We start from the raw sequence: 14,600 nt of genomic DNA on the forward strand, positions 1-14,600 counted from the left end.
CCCGAAGTGGGCGCGCATCAGGTGCTCCTTCCCGCCCTGCGTGGCACCGGCGCGGCTGGCGACGGCGACCTGCCGCCCGGCGCGGCGCGCGGAGAACCCGGCATGGGGTGGGGACGGGACCCCGGCGTCGGGGATGTGGCAGCCTCACCGGGAAGGACTTGATGGTCCAGATGACGAGGTTCTTCTCTGGGAGGTACCTGGCGGAGCCCACGCTGGTCTTGAACTTGGGGGAGTCGGCGTCGCTGGGCACCGGCACCGCGATCTCCACCCCGTTGGCCACCGACTGCTTCTTGAACTGGCCCTTGGCCTTGGGGATGGGGTGACACGAGTGGGGTGGGGGGGCCTCGGGGCTGGCCGGGGGTCCCCCGTGGCAGCGGTGACCTCCCCGGCGTCTCACCTTGACCATGATCTCCACCCGGCTGTGGGAGAACTTCTCGATGACCGACTCAATCCAGATGAGCGGCTTCACCTGGCGAGGGGAGCAAGGGGTCAGCCCCACGTGTCCCCCCCCGCGCCCCCCCGGGGGCCCGGCACCCACCTGGGTGTTGAGGCGGTAGGACATGAGCTCGAAGTCCCCGTCGGGCGGGATGAAGGAGATGGTGCGGTCGTTGTCGAAGCGGGACAGCCGGACGCACTGGTGGAACTTCACGTCCTCCAGCTCCACCGACTTGTTCTTGCCCCCTGGGGAGGGAGGGCGTCGGGGAGGGGGCGAGGGGACAGAGACGTGTCACCCCCCGCCCCGGGGCTGTGCCCGAGCCCCCCCGGCGGCGCTCACGTCCGGTCAGCTCGAAGAGGACGCGGTCGTTCAAGCCCAGGCGCAGCTCGGGCATCCCCGAGAGGAAGACCTTCAGCTTGATGGTGCCCACCACCTCGCTCAGCAGCACGCTGCCGTTGGCACTCACCTGCGGGCAGCGGCACCAGCTTCATCACCCGCACCGTCCCCATCCTCGTCGCCAGCCCCATCGCTCTCCCTGTCCCCACCAGTGTTGCCATCACCGGCCCCATCACCATTCCCGTCAACGCCCCCATCCCCATCATCCTCCTCATCACCAGCCCACCGTTATCCCTGTCCCCATCAGTGTCGCCATCACCGTTACCATCATCATCATCATCACCGGCCCCATCCCCATCCCCATCATCCTCCTCATCACCGGCCCTACCGTTACTCCTGTCCCCATCAGTGTCGCCATACCGTTACCATCGTCATCACTGGCACCGTCCCCATCCTCACCGTCGTCCCAGCACCAGTCCCACCAGCATCCCCATCGCCGTTCCCCCCCCCAGCTCGCCGGGCCGCCCCCGCCTCACCAGCAGGTTCACCGACTCGATGACGTCAATGAAGACCTCATTCTTCTTGTACTTGATGCCCTCGGAGCGCCAGGACACGGCGTTGGTGACCGTGGTGGGGACGCGGGACTTGCCCGTCTCCAGCTTGTGGCCCTCCTGCGTGATGTACCTGGGGGGGGGACACACACACGCGGAGCGGGGTGAGGGGGCGGGGGGGGTCCCGCCGCCCCCCGGCCCCCCGGCCCCGCTCACTCCTGCAGGATCTTGCTGTCCGTGGTCTGCGGGAAGCCGAAGTCCATCAGCTCGTCCAGGAGCTCGTAGACGATGACGAAGTTGTCGCGGATGCTCTCCTCCTCCAGCTCCTTGAAGTACTCGCAGAAGACCTGGGCGGGGGGCAGCACCTCCCTCACCCCCCGCCCGGGCCAGGAGCTCCCCCCGGATGGGGAGACCCCCCCCCAGACCCCCCGAAGCCCCCCGACCTCACCTCCACCACCTTGTAGAGGAAGGAGTAGACCAAGGAAGCGTTGCCGTTCTTCTTGGTGGTGGCCACCACTGGGGGGGGGGTAAGGAAAAAGGGGAGCAGCGGGGGGTCCCCCCAGCCTCGGCGCCGCGGGGGGGCCGTGGAAGGATACGGTAGAGGTTGGCGTGCTTGATCCAGAGGAAGTGGACCCTGCCGTGGGTCAGCAGGGGGGCCAGGGCCCCCTCCTCCTCCCGCCGCAGCAGCAGCCCCATGAAGTGCTCGATCTCCCCCAGCCCCACGTCCCCCTTGTAGTTGCGGCTGATCAGTGGCTGGGGGGCAGCGGGGTGGGGGTCAGAGACCCCCCCCCCTACTGCTCACCCCCGCCCCAATCGCCCGCCCCGTTTCCCGGGGTCACGGGGGTCACCGCCACGCTCCGCCGTTGACCTTGGCTGACCTTCAAGGCCAGGGGGAAGAGCGGGGTGTCCCCCCACCGGGGGTCTTTGGGGTGGGGGGGGGTCTCACCTTCCCCTTGAGGTCCAGGATGAAGAGGGCGGAGGCGGCCATGGCGGGGCCCGGCAGCCACCGCGTCACCGTCACCGTCACCTGCGCCAGGTGAGCGGCTGCGCCCACGGGCCCGTGGGGCCTTAAAGGGGACGGCCCCAGCCCCACGGCCACCCACGGGGGGCCGGCCCCCACCCGTGGGCCCTGGGGGGGGGGGGTGGTACATCCAGGCATGGCCACCCCACGGCGGGCACGGCCACTCCAGCCCAGCTGGGTGGTCTCGTGGGGGACGTGCGTTGGGACCCCCCACCCAGGGGACCCTCAGACCGGCTTGGTGGGGGCTGGGCAGCTCCCAGACGACTGGGACCCCCACCCTGGGGGGGGGGGGTGTCCCTACACCCTTGGTGCATCATCTCTCATCCCATCCTAGGGGGGCCTACAGACCCCCAGACCCCTCATCCCACCCTGGACCCCATGCATCACCCTGGGGGGTTCCTGCAGACCCCGGACCCCCCACCCCACTCTGGGGGATCCCTGCATCACCCCGACCCCCAATCCCCCACCCTGGGGTGGCCCCCACAGCACCCCGGACCACCCGCCCCACCCTGGGGGGCGTCCCTGCAGCACCCTGGAGGGGCCCTGCAGAACCCCGGCACCCCACCCCACCCTGGGGGGGGTGTCCCCGCACGCCCCGACCCCTGGATCCCCCACCCTGGGGGTCCCCCCGGCGCCGCGGCCCCCCCTCGGTGCCGCGGGCGGGGCGGGGTCCCGGGGCGGGGGGGCGGTGAGCGGCTCCCGGAGCCTCCGCCCCGCCCGCGGCCGCAGGCGCAGCCCCCGGTGCGGGGGGGGGGAACCGGCGGCGGGAGGAGCCCCCGGCGCGGCCCGGAGCCTCCGCCCCGCCATGGAGGACCGAGCCGCGGGCAGGAAGGACCCGGACGGCGCTTACGGTACCGGGGCCGCGCACCGCCCCCCCCGGGGCTCCCCACCCCCGGGCCCGGGCCCTCCGGGGGTCTCCCGGGGGCTTGGTGGTGCCAGGGGCGCTTGGGCACTCCCAGGGGTTTGGGGGACCCCCGAGTCTGGGGGCTCGCAGATTTTGGGCACCCCCAGGGGTTTGGGGACCCCCGGGCTGGGGGAGCTTCCGTTTTGGGGACCCCCGGGCTCAGGAACTGCCAGGTTTTGGGACCCCCCAAGCTTTGGGACTCCCCAGTTTTGCGACCACCGGGCGTGGGACCCCAGGGTTTTGGGGACCACATGTTTGGGGACCCCTAGGGTTTTGGGACCACGGAGCTTGGGGACCCCCATGTTTGGGGAGCCCCGGTTTTAGGTCCCAGCCCCTGGGACCCCCCACCCAAAGCAGAGGCCGTTCCCTGCTGGGGGGGTCCCAGCATCCCCCTGCCCACAGGGGTGGGGGCTGCGCTGGTGCAGGGGGTCTGTGCATGGGGGCCAGCTGGGGCGGGGCCGGGGGGCTCGGAGCATCCCTCGGCTTCGGCTGGTGCCGGCAGGTGCCGGTGCCGGAGCCCTCCCGGGGCCACTGGTGAGGGGATGGTCCCCACCGTGGGGTGCAGGGTGTCCCCAAGCCCGGGGGGCTGCCCCGGCCCTGGCGAGGCGGTTGCAGAGGAGGGGGACTCTGCAGCTGGCACCGTGTCCCCTCCCCGGTGGGACCGCAGCCTGGCCGGCCACCGAATCCCCCCAAAATGTGGGGTCGGGGCGGGGGGGCCGCCGGTGACAGCCCTCCCAGCCTCGGCTTTTGTTCCCGAGCCGCTTCGGCGCGTGTAAATCCCGGCTGCCCTGACATCACCGGCAGCCTATGAGCGCCGGCGGCCAGGCCGCGGTGCTGCCCGGCCTCGACCCTCCAAGCCGCCGCCGTGCCGGGCGGCAGCGTGCTATTCCTGACCGCGAGCTGGCATGTCTGGCCGGTTATTTATTTATTGCCTAAATATAACCCTGGGGTGGGGAAGGGAAGCTCGGCGTCGCCGGGAATGGGGGCATCGGCACTGGCGTCGCCGGGAATGGGGGTTACCAGCGCTGGCGTCACCAGCAATGGGGGTACCGGCACTGGCGTCGCCGGCCGGTGGGAAAAGGCACCTCGTGCCCTTTGCCACTTGAAACCGGCGGCTCGTGCCGCGTGCCCGTGCCTTGCTCCCACCCTCAACGTTGTTGCTGGGTTTGCCAGGCCCAGACCGCCGGTGCCGGTGACCACCGTCCCACCTCGGTGGCTGCCGGACCCCACGGTGCTTTGCAGGAAGCCGGCGCCGGCGTTTTGCAAGGCCAGAAAAGCAGCCAGACGCGGAGGGTCGCGGCGAAGCGGCTGTGCCTTTAAAGCCGTGTTTGCACACCGGAGAGTGGTTTTTTGGTGTGTTTAACCGGAGGCGGGCAACGGCACGCCCAGGGCGGCGGCACGTACGGCGAGGGCCACGGTGTAGAGGCCACCGCGCGTCTGCTGAGGGCCGGGGGCCGAGCGCTTGCCGGCATGGGGGGTCAGGGAGAGAACTACTACGGCAAACACGGTAAGGCTTTGGCACCCGCTCGCCACTGCCGGTTCGGGGGTCCTGTGGGGGCTGCCGGGGCGCGGTGCCGCCGGGGGCGCGATGGTCCGTGGGGCTTGGCAGCCCAGCCGTGGGTCGGGGACGCCGCGGGCGGCCGCTCGGCACGACTTGGCACGGAGGAAGTTAAACTCGAGCAGATAAAGGAGGAAATAAACAACCCCAAAACAGGAGGGAAAAGGGAAAAAAAAAAGGCAAAACAAAGCAAAACCAAAAGTAGCCGCGTTTTTGCCGCCGCGTTTTTGCCGCGTTGCTCTTCCCCCAGTCGTGGGGGACGCTGTGCCAGGGGTTTGCCGGTGCCGGGGGGCCGCCCTCGCCGCGTACCGGCATAACCAGCGCGACAGCGTCGCTGGCGCCGGCGGTTAATGCTTAATGACTGGGACAACCAGGTTCCCGCCGTGGCGGTGGCGGTTCGGCACCGCGCTCGCTGCTGGAGCCGGCTGTCTTGTCGCTGGCTCCAGGGCTTTTCTGGGGGGTCCCCAGGGTTCGGTTGTTCCTGCGTCCCCCCCTGCGGCAATGACCCCCGCCGTGCGCGGGTTTTGGGGTGCAGGTTCTTAGTAAGGGCTGGGGTGGAGGCTTGGCTGCTCCGTGTGGGAGCAGGCTCGCGCAGCCCCCCCAAAAATAGCTCTAGGCCCCCCAAAATGTGCCCCAAAACAGCCGTGTCCTGCTGTGGGCTGCTCTGAGCCCCCCAAAACAGCCGTGCCCTGCCGTGGGGCTGCTCCGAGCCCCCAAAGGCACCCCAAAACAGCCGTGTCCCTGCCGTGGGGCTGCTCTGAGCCCCCCAAAACAGCCGTGTCCCTGCCGAGGGCTGCTCTGAGACCCCCAAAACAGCCGTGTCCCTGCCGAGGGGCTGCTCTGAGACCCCAAAGCACCCCAAATCAGCCGTGCCCTGCCGTGGGCTGCTCTGAGCCCCAAAGCACCCATGTCCCTGCCGTGGGCTGCTCCAAGCCCCCAAAGGCACCCCAAAACAGCCACGTCCCTGCCATGGGGCTGCTCTGAGCCCCCAAAGCAGCCATGCCCTGCCGTGGGCTGCTCCAAGCCCCCCAAAACAGCCACGTCCCTGCCATGGGGCTGCTCCCATGGCTCCGCTGCCTTCGCTGGCTGAATTCCCACCCTAAAAATAGAGAGGGGAAGAAGGATCGTGCCGTACCCGGCGGGCAGGGGCCCAGCACCGCCGTGGGACTGAGGCGGGGTCCCTCGGCTCTTCCCTCCCCCCGACCCCCCGGAGCCCCCCGGCATCGCTGCTCCCGGCCTCACTCTGCCTCCGCGGCTCTGGGCTGCTTCCGAGGGGTTTCGGGCACCTTGGGTGGGCGCAGGGAACGGTTTTGGAGGGAACCGCGTGGAAAACCGTTTTCCAAGGGAATAATTGTTTCCACGCCTGGAAAGGCAGAGACAGGGACGGAGGGAAATGGCATCTGGAGATAATTTTCCTCCTGATTCTGCTTATCCCGAGGCTTTTGCGTGAAGCGTTACGCTCCCTCTCGCTTCTCTTTCTGCATGTGGTGGGGAGAGGAGGATGAGGAGCCCCTTCCTCCCATCCCAGCCACCTCCCAATTTGTTTTTCCGTTCCTTCCTCGTCTCTGCAGGGACGCCGCAGAAATACGACCCGACTTTCAAAGGTCCCATCTATGATAGGTAAGAGAAGCCCCTCGGGAGGCGCCGGTTTCGGCGGTGCCGTGTTCCATCTCGCGTCCCCAACGCTCCTCTCCCGCTGGCAGGGGCTGCACGGACGTTGTCTGCTGCGTCCTGCTGGTCATCGCCATCGTGGGCTACGTGGTGGTGGGCGTCGTGGGTAGGTACCGGGGGGGGAGCTGCGCCGGTTTTGGCAAGTTTTTGGCAATAGGGAAAGCTCGGCGTGTGACCGGCTCGGGGTTTGCGCCGGCAAAACCCCGTGCCGAAGGGCATCGCGTCCTCCGGCTCATCTGGATGCGGACGGGAGGGTCTCGGCGGGTGGGGGGAAATCGGGGAGTGGGGTCTGCGGGGGGTAACCACAGCCGCGTTGTTCTGCCTCCGCTCAGCCTGGACCCACGGAGACCCCCGGAAGGTGATCTACCCGACCGACAGTCGCGGGCAGTTCTGCGGGCAGCAGGGAACCCCAACGAGTACGTGTCCCGGCTCGCGGCCATCGCTCACCGGCACCCCGGCGTCGCCGGAGGGACCGTGACCTTGGGGTGCCGCACCCCGCGGCTCCGGGATGGGCAGCTCGCCCTGCCCGCGCTGCCTGCTCTCCTCCTGCCCGCTTCCGGGAGGTGCAGAAAAGCATCGTAGCAGCTTGCAGCAAATGGGCTTTGGGGGGGATTTGGGGGTTTTTTGGGACCCTCCACGCCGCGCGTCCCCCTTCGCAAGCGGGCGCAGGGGTGCGGGTGCTTCCCATCGCCTCTCCCAGGGTGGGCCGTTACCCAAATTGGGCTTTTCTTTTTTTTTTTTTTTTTTTTTCACCTGGTTTGCTTTGCAGGAAGAAACCTTTCCTCTTTTACTTTGACATCGTGAAGTGTGCCAGCCCGCTGGTGCTGCTGGAGTTTCAGTGCCCGACCACGCAGGTACGGCGCCCGGCCCCGGCGTGCCGCACCGGGCACGGCTCCCCGATGCTTTGCTTCTCTTCAGGCAAGCTCCGGTTCGCGGCGTCCCCACGGAGGGGGCTCCCACCTTCACTCTTGTCCCATCCAGATCTGCGTCAGCAAATGCCCGGACCGGTACCTGACGTACCTGAGCGCCTACAGCTCCCGTACGCCCGGCGAGCTGGAGTACTACCGGCACTTCTGCGTCCCCGAGTTCAAAAACCCGCAGAAGGTGGGTTGCGGGGAGCGCGGCGTCGGCATTCATCCGCCGGCCCCGGTGACGCCGGCGTTCCCCGGCGCGGTAATTCCTGCCCAAAGCGTTAACGTCCAGCTCGTCTGTCCCCATCCAGGCTCCCATCCAGGTCCTGAAGGACAAGGAGTGCCCGGCCGTGATTATCCCCAGCACCCCGCGTAGGTCTGGAGGGCTAATGAGTTGTGATGAGCCGATTAACGAGCTCGCTTCTGTCGGGGGAAGTTTCAGGGGGGTCGGAGGCTCCCGTTTGGGGTTTCTGGGGATTCAGTGTAGGTTCGTGACTACGGGGAGGGGGTTTTGGCTCGTCTCCCCGGGGCGGTCGGATGAGAGCGGCTGAGTTTCCCCCCCTCTTGCCCAGTGGCACGGCGATGCTTCCCGGCCATCCGGGCCAAGAAGGGCGTCATCATGGTCGGCAACGAGACCACCTACAACGATGGCCACGGGCGCTGGAGGAACGTCACCGAGCTGCTGGAAGGGGCCAAGTGAGTCCGCAGCCTTTGCTCCAGGCAGACGCCGCGGTTTGTCGGTCGTTTTGTCTTTGCCGGGGCGGGCGCGAGGGCGGGTGATAATGGCAACGTGGCGGGGATACAACCGGGGGAGCCTCTTAATGAGCTGCTTCGTTATTGCCGCTTCATCCGGAAGAGAAACGTTGGGTTTTATCTGCCAGCACAAGGACAAGGGGCCATTGAGGCAGCGGGCGCGGGCAGAGCCTCGCTGGGGCTGACGCTCCTCCGCTTCTTCCCCCCGGCTTCCGCTTCATTTGTGTTTTATTTTTGTGTTCCAGAAAAGCAAACGTGGTCCTGGAAACCAGACAACTGGCCATGAAGATCTTTGAAGATTACACGGTTTCCTGGTACTGGATAATAATGTGAGCAGGGGCCGAGCTACGTGTCATGGCCGGACCGGAGCCCACGAGGGCCGATGCTGTGCCGCGCCGGCCACGGGCTTGGCACCGCGCTCAACATGGGGCAAACCTCATGAATTACCAACGTTTTATTTATTTTTTTTTTCCCCTCGCCCCGGCCTTTGCATAATTTCCATTCAAACAAAATGAGAGACGGCAGAGGGTGTTTCAGAGCAACTTTCCTCAGATCCTGCTCGCGCTCCATCCCCTCCTCCATCAATGATTCCCATTTTTGAGGCTGCCCTGTCATTAAAGCTTGGGAAAGGAGAGAGGACAAGCTGACCGACGGAGGAAAGCGGTGGGGAGGGGGTGGCATTGCCTGCTTTTTGACGCGTTGCTGCCTTCCTCCCGCAGAGGCCTCGTGATTGCCATGGTGGCCAGCTTCATCTTCATCGTCCTGCTCCGATTCCTGGCCGGGATCATGGTCTGGGTGATGATCGTGATGGTCATCCTGGTGCTGGGCTATGGTGAGCGAGTGATGGGAGCTTCTCCCCGCTTTCCCTGCTTTCCTTTCCCTATCTGAAGGGGGCTTTGCACGAAGAATGTTCATACGCAGCGTCCTTCCAGGTGTCTTCTACCCAAACATCGGCATCATCGGGGTTGAGCCGAGGCTGCGGGCATCTCGGTCTCCGCTTTTCGGTGCAAATAGGACAATTCTCTGCTTTTCGCCGCAGGAATCTTCCACTGTTACATGGAATATGCAAAACTAAAAGGGGAAGCGGGTTCTGACATCTCCCTGACGGACCTGGGATTTCAGACCGACCTACGCGTCTACCTCCACCTGCGGCAGACGTGGCTGGCATTCAGTAAGCCTCCGTCCTCCTCTGGATGTGGGATGGGACACGGCGGATGCGCCCCAGCTCCGGTCCCTTTGAGGGACAGGGCTTGGGAAAGGGAGAGCATGGAGGTTTGGGGTCTTCCCAGTCTCTTCGTGGCCCTTTGCAAAGAGCTGGGCTAAGGCGGGTGGCTTTGCTTGATGTCACCTCTGCTGTGGGACTGAGCTTAGGGCCTGGATGACTGGCCACGGGTTGGGTGCTGCTTTTCCACGTGAACCGCGGTGCCGGACATGCCCCGAGGAGCGTTCAGTGCCATGATGGATTTGCTTGGGAAGGCAATGGTGGCCATCGGGCGCCATCCATGCCCTCGTGCTACCCGGGGCTCCCCTTCTCCTTCCAGTGATCATCCTGTGCATCGTGGAGGTGGTGATCATACTGCTGCTCATCTTCCTCCGCAAGAGGATCCTCATTGCCATCGCGCTCATCAAGGAGGCCAGCAGGTCCGGGTGTCACCCGTCCCCAGGCAGAGGTGGCCCCTGTCACCCATCGCGGCAGGAGGACTCAGAGACGGCCAGGCTCCGGCCGCCGAGGTCCTCCCATGGCCGCGAGGATTTGAATTGGGTTTTAACCCTCTTGGCAGGGCTGTTGGTCACATCATGATGTCGCTGCTGTTCCCGTTGTGCACCTTCTTCCTGCTGTGTCTCTGCATCGCCTACTGGGCCAGCACCGCCGTGTATCCTTTCCTCTTCCCTGCAGCTCTGCTTCCCGGGAAGGAAGCTGCTCAGAAACCAAAGGTCTTCCAGGCCGCTGAACATCTTACAGGATTAGTGACACATCCGTTTGCGAAACCGCCAGCTTAAGTCTCCAAGTTTAACTTAAAATCAAACCTAATGTAGAAAAGCGATTGCAGGAGGCTGGTGAGAGCAAAACGGAGTTAGGATTCGGGTTTGGGGTTTGCAAAAGCACGTCTCCTTAACCGTTGTTCTGCAGTTTCCTCTCCACCTCCAACGAGGCGGTCTATAAGGTGTTTAACGAGACTGCGTGCCAGTTTTCCGGGCAGACCTGCAAACCAGAGGTGAGGACACTGGGAAACTCATACGAATGCTACGCTTGATCTGTCAGAGATAAGATTGTTTGTTAGATGAAAAATATTCTGGTGGCTATTTGAGCCTGCAAGCTCTTCCAAGTGAAATTCTGCCTTTCGGAACTCGTTTACGTCACGTCGTTATTTTTCTTCAAGCTGTGGCGTGCGCAAAGCTGACTTCTCGGTCTGAGCGAACGCTACAGAAAAATTAAGCAGGATAATGTCTTCTGAAAGTCAAGATTGCTTTGGGTTGAGCGAAAGACGATGTCGGTCCGCCCTGTGGCACGTCTCTGGCCGCCGCAGTGCGTGAGCGTCCGCTGTCCTCTCTAGACCTTCAACACAAGCAACGTCACCAAGCTGTGCCCCGATGCCCAGTGCCTCTTCGCGTTCTACGGGGGCGAGACGGCGTACCACAAGTATCTCATCGTCCTCCAGTTCTTCAACGTCTTCATGTTCTTCTGGCTCGCCAACTTCGTGATCGCGCTGGGCCAGGTGACGCTGGCGGGGGCCTTCGCGTCGTACTACTGGGCCTTCAAGAAACCTGACGACATGCCCGCCTTCCCTCTCTTCTCCGCCTTCGGCCGCGCGCTCCGGTACGTCCCTCTCGAGGAGGACTTGCGAGCTTCTTGAGGTTGTCCCCTTCTAACCAGAGCGATCTTTCCCAGGTACCACACCGGCTCGATCGCCTTTGGCTCTCTGATCCTCGCCGTCGTCCAAGTCATCAGGGTCACTCTGGAGTATCTGGACCACAGGTTAAAAGGTACCGAAGCTGGAATGGCAAACGAGCAGACAAACGAGGTTGGCTGCTTCTGCGTTCCTTGGTGCCAGAGTTCATGGCTAATGTCCAGGGGAATAATTTCAGTATTTTGGTAGAGAATTGAGATTTTCCTTGTAGGATCCCGTAGCCGTCTCTTTCTCCAAGAGACGTTTCACGGGGTGGAAGCTGAGGGATGCACCACGGCTGCCGGGCTAAGTCAGCTGGTCCTGGGTGTCTGTACGGCCGCCAGGGAAGTCTGCATCCGGCCGTATGACTCTTATTGATCATGCAATGTAAACAGCGAGCAGAAGCGTGGGAAGAGCACGCGAGACAGCTCATCCCGCTGTCTGCAGCCGTATCTGCCTCCCAGGGAGGCTGAAAACAGGGCGTGGGGGGGAGGCTGTGACGGGGCAGCGGGACGACTCATTAGGGACCTTGAAGTTGCTTCCGTAAGAAAAGGCGTCTCTCGGTTTGGCTGCTCACCCTCTCCCATGGCATTCGTCCAGCTGCAGATAATAAGTTTGCCAAGTTCCTCCTGAGCTGCCTGAAGTGCTGCTTCTGGTGCCTGGAAAAATTCATCAAATTCCTCAACAGAAACGCGTACATCATGGTAAGACTCCCGGCGTTAACGCGCAAAGGGTCGTGACGACGGTGGGGGAGTCACCGTGCTCTTGGAGGTTTCTTTGAGAGGCTGTTGAGAACCGTGCCTCCCAATGTCATGGGAAAACGAAATGTTTCGCTGGAAAGCCTTGACCTCATCAGCCATGTCACTTTGACTTTGGGAGGGACCTTCTCAGAGACGCCAGGGTCGGGGACATTCAGCTCTGGGTGTCCGTGATACCTGACCTGTCAGTGGATGAAGAAACACTTCCGGGGTGGGATTTATCCAAGTTTTACTCAAAGATGGGATTAATTGCACCTTCTTTGTAGCAGTGAATTCAGTGCGGCTCTGTTTCTCTCTCCTCTGCCCCTTTTTTCCGGGACCTGCTCTAGATCGCCGTCTACGGCACCAACTTCTGCACCTCCGCCAGGAACGCGTTCTGTCTGCTGATGAGGAACATCATTAGGTGAGGTCCCGGTGCGTGCGAGGGCTCTGCTCTCAACAGCAGGCTTGCTTATTCCCAAGTCCTTCCTGCTGCCAGAGATCAACCTTGATCTGCCTGCCTTGTTTGCAGGCTTTCGCGACATTTTGTGCCACGCTTGCAACGCGTGTGCGCGTTGGCCGCCTCCTCCCACGCTTCCTTCTGAATTTGGGGCGGGGAGCGGATGCGGATGCTCATCTCTCTCTCGTTTCCAGGGTGGCCGTTTTAGATAAAGTCACGGATTTCCTCTTCTTCCTCGGTAAACTCCTCATTGTGGGAAGCGTCGGTAAGTGCTAGGGACTGGAAGTTTCTCCTCGGAGCGTATGGCAGCTGTAGGCTTTTGTAGCTGGTTACACCTTCCCAAAACCTCACCCCTCTTTTCACCCCTCCATTCCTTTCCGTCCCGTTTTACATCTTCCCTGCACCCATTTGCTGCCTTTCTTCTGCCCGGGATCCCACAGAAATTTCCGCCGTTTGCTTTTCCAGGAATCCTTGCCTTCTTTTTCTTCACCCAGAGGATAAAGCTGGTCCAAGACACGGCGCCGCCCCTGAATTACTACTGGGTCCCTATTCTGGTGAGCCGCTTTCTTGTCTTTTGGTGAATGTAGAAGCGATGGAAAGAGATCTTTAACACAAATGCCTTAAAAGCACCCTTCCGCCCGCTGCTTCTGAAGGACCTTCTTTGTTGAAGGTGTTTTCTCCATCCCCGTCAAAATGAGCCCTTTGTATCGGCCAGCTGCGAAGAGGCGTCTCGCCCTTCCCGTGCTGCCCAGATTGGCCTCCGTCCACCGTCATTGCTGAGGCCTTTTGTCCGGAATCAGGCTGGTTCAAACAGTCCTGCCCTGTTCGTTTCTCCTCCTTCCCCCAGGGAATTCGGGATTCAGCAGGTTTCCTCCTCCCGGCCGAGGAACCGGGGCTTTGCGCTCTTTGCAGATGCCAGGTCACAGCGTGACGCACAATTTCTCTTTCAGACGGTGATCGTGGGCTCCTACCTCATCGCCCATGGGTTCTTCAGCGTGTACGGCATGTGTGTGGACACCCTCTTCCTCTGCTTCTGTAAGTATCTGCCTCAGAGGGTCCACCACCCGCTGGGCAGGAGTGTGTGGTAGCAAAACCTCCCTCCCTTTGGGGCTGCTCCCCAGAGTTGTCCAGATTTGGGGTTTGCTCCGAATTCCTGTGGCCTCTCTGTGGTTTTCTCCCACTTTTTCCTTTACCAACTCCTACCTGCGTTCTTACCAGCATCTGCTTTCCCCCTGCCTGCTAGCAACAGACACCCACAGCTCTCCCTGGGTCTCCTGCAGTCTCTCTTGGTCTTTCTGTTTTGGTGCTTTGGTCTTGGTGGAACCTAACTGCAACTAACTTCAATTTTCCTTTTTCTTTTTTCTTCCTTTTTACCCCCCTCTCCCCCTCGTGTCTCTCTTCACATGTTCTCCATCCTTCATCTCTGCCCTGCCTCTCCCCGGCTCTTCCGCTATTTTTCACTCTTCCCCATCACGGCCGTTTTCTTCCTGGGGTTGCGAAAAGGTGAAGATCTGGAGAGGAACGATGGATCTCCCGAGAGGCCTTACTACATGTCCCCCGAGCTGAGTGAGATCCTGCTGAAGGGGAACCTAGAGCCTTCCAAAAGCGCCGATAGCCAAGGCTAGGGGCTGGCCCTGGGAGGAAGGCTGCATGCCTGGGGGGGCCGCAGGACGCTCTCGGCCCCCCGACCCAAGCAGCGTTCTCCTAAGCCCGCATGTGGCAGCCACGGTGCAAATCTTTCCCCTGGATGTCCTCCAAAGCCTGGAGGGTAGAGGGGGTGCCGATTCCGCAGTGCCCAATGCTGTATCACGTCCACCTTCCCGCCCAATAATCAATATTCTGGTATCGAGAGAACGAACCTAGAGTGTCACCTAGAGTTAATCTGGGGTCCCACGTATCCGGTAGCACCCGGCGAGGAGCGCTCTGCTCCGGCGAGCGGCCAGGAACTGGCTGGACATGGACGGGTGCCGATATATAGTTGTGTTTCGTGTTGTTGGAGATCTTTGTTCCTAACCACCAGCTGTGAAAAGGACGGGAGAGCCGCTCTGCTCGCGCGGAGGCATCTCGTGTTGCAGGACGGTGGTTTGTGGGACGGGCTGAGTGGGTTCGACAGCCAGAAAACTGGTCTCTCCGCGCTTTCCTCTTTGTTCTGCCCCCAGCAAAGAGCAACGAGCCTGTTTCCTCGCCCACTCTTTCTATGCAAAACTGGGTTGGCGCACTTAAAAAGACTTCTTTGTGAGATTGCAGATCTTTTGCTTTTAAGTCTGTTGCATCAGCAGCGCTTCTGTCACAAAACAGAGCTCGCCCTTGTCACAGCCGAAAACTCCCGTTTCCTTGCGCTGTCGGTTTAGGGGAGGCAAAAAGAGACGTCGCC

At 62.6% G+C, this 14,600-nt stretch overlaps 2 protein-coding genes across 2 annotated transcripts; one reads left to right on the forward strand and one right to left on the reverse strand.

Annotated features, from left to right (window-relative positions):
* On the reverse strand, positions 1–2,311 carry AP1M2 (adaptor related protein complex 1 subunit mu 2; the record flags this gene model as incomplete). Its single annotated transcript, XM_082012168.1, has 10 exons — positions 1–36; positions 149–307; positions 398–469; positions 539–681; positions 776–902; positions 1,309–1,456; positions 1,540–1,670; positions 1,772–1,839; positions 1,920–2,076; positions 2,270–2,311. Coding segments are annotated over 10 exons (1,083 nt in total), but the record flags the coding sequence as incomplete, so codon positions are not given.
* Positions 2,312–3,149: 838 nt separating this feature from the next.
* Positions 3,150–13,985, forward strand: SLC44A2 (solute carrier family 44 member 2 (CTL2 blood group); the record flags this gene model as incomplete). The annotated part of the gene is made up of 22 exons (XM_082012125.1): positions 3,150–3,195; positions 6,378–6,426; positions 6,510–6,583; positions 6,810–6,897; positions 7,247–7,331; positions 7,459–7,581; positions 7,700–7,760; positions 7,961–8,084; positions 8,387–8,470; positions 8,861–8,973; positions 9,181–9,312; positions 9,683–9,782; positions 9,923–10,015; positions 10,273–10,357; positions 10,697–10,959; positions 11,032–11,126; positions 11,630–11,733; positions 12,117–12,190; positions 12,421–12,491; positions 12,692–12,780; positions 13,177–13,261; positions 13,730–13,985. The coding sequence occupies 22 exons, from the start codon at positions 3,150–3,152 to the stop codon at positions 13,849–13,851; spliced, it is 2,160 nt and encodes a 719-aa protein (XP_081868251.1). The 3' UTR covers positions 13,852–13,985.
* Between the last annotated feature and the right edge of the window lie 615 nt (positions 13,986–14,600).

The sequence above is a fragment of the Phaethon aethereus genome (genome assembly GCF_964289735.1).
Source record: "Phaethon aethereus genome assembly, chromosome: 32".
NCBI classification, from domain to species: Eukaryota; Metazoa; Chordata; class Aves; order Phaethontiformes; family Phaethontidae; genus Phaethon; species Phaethon aethereus.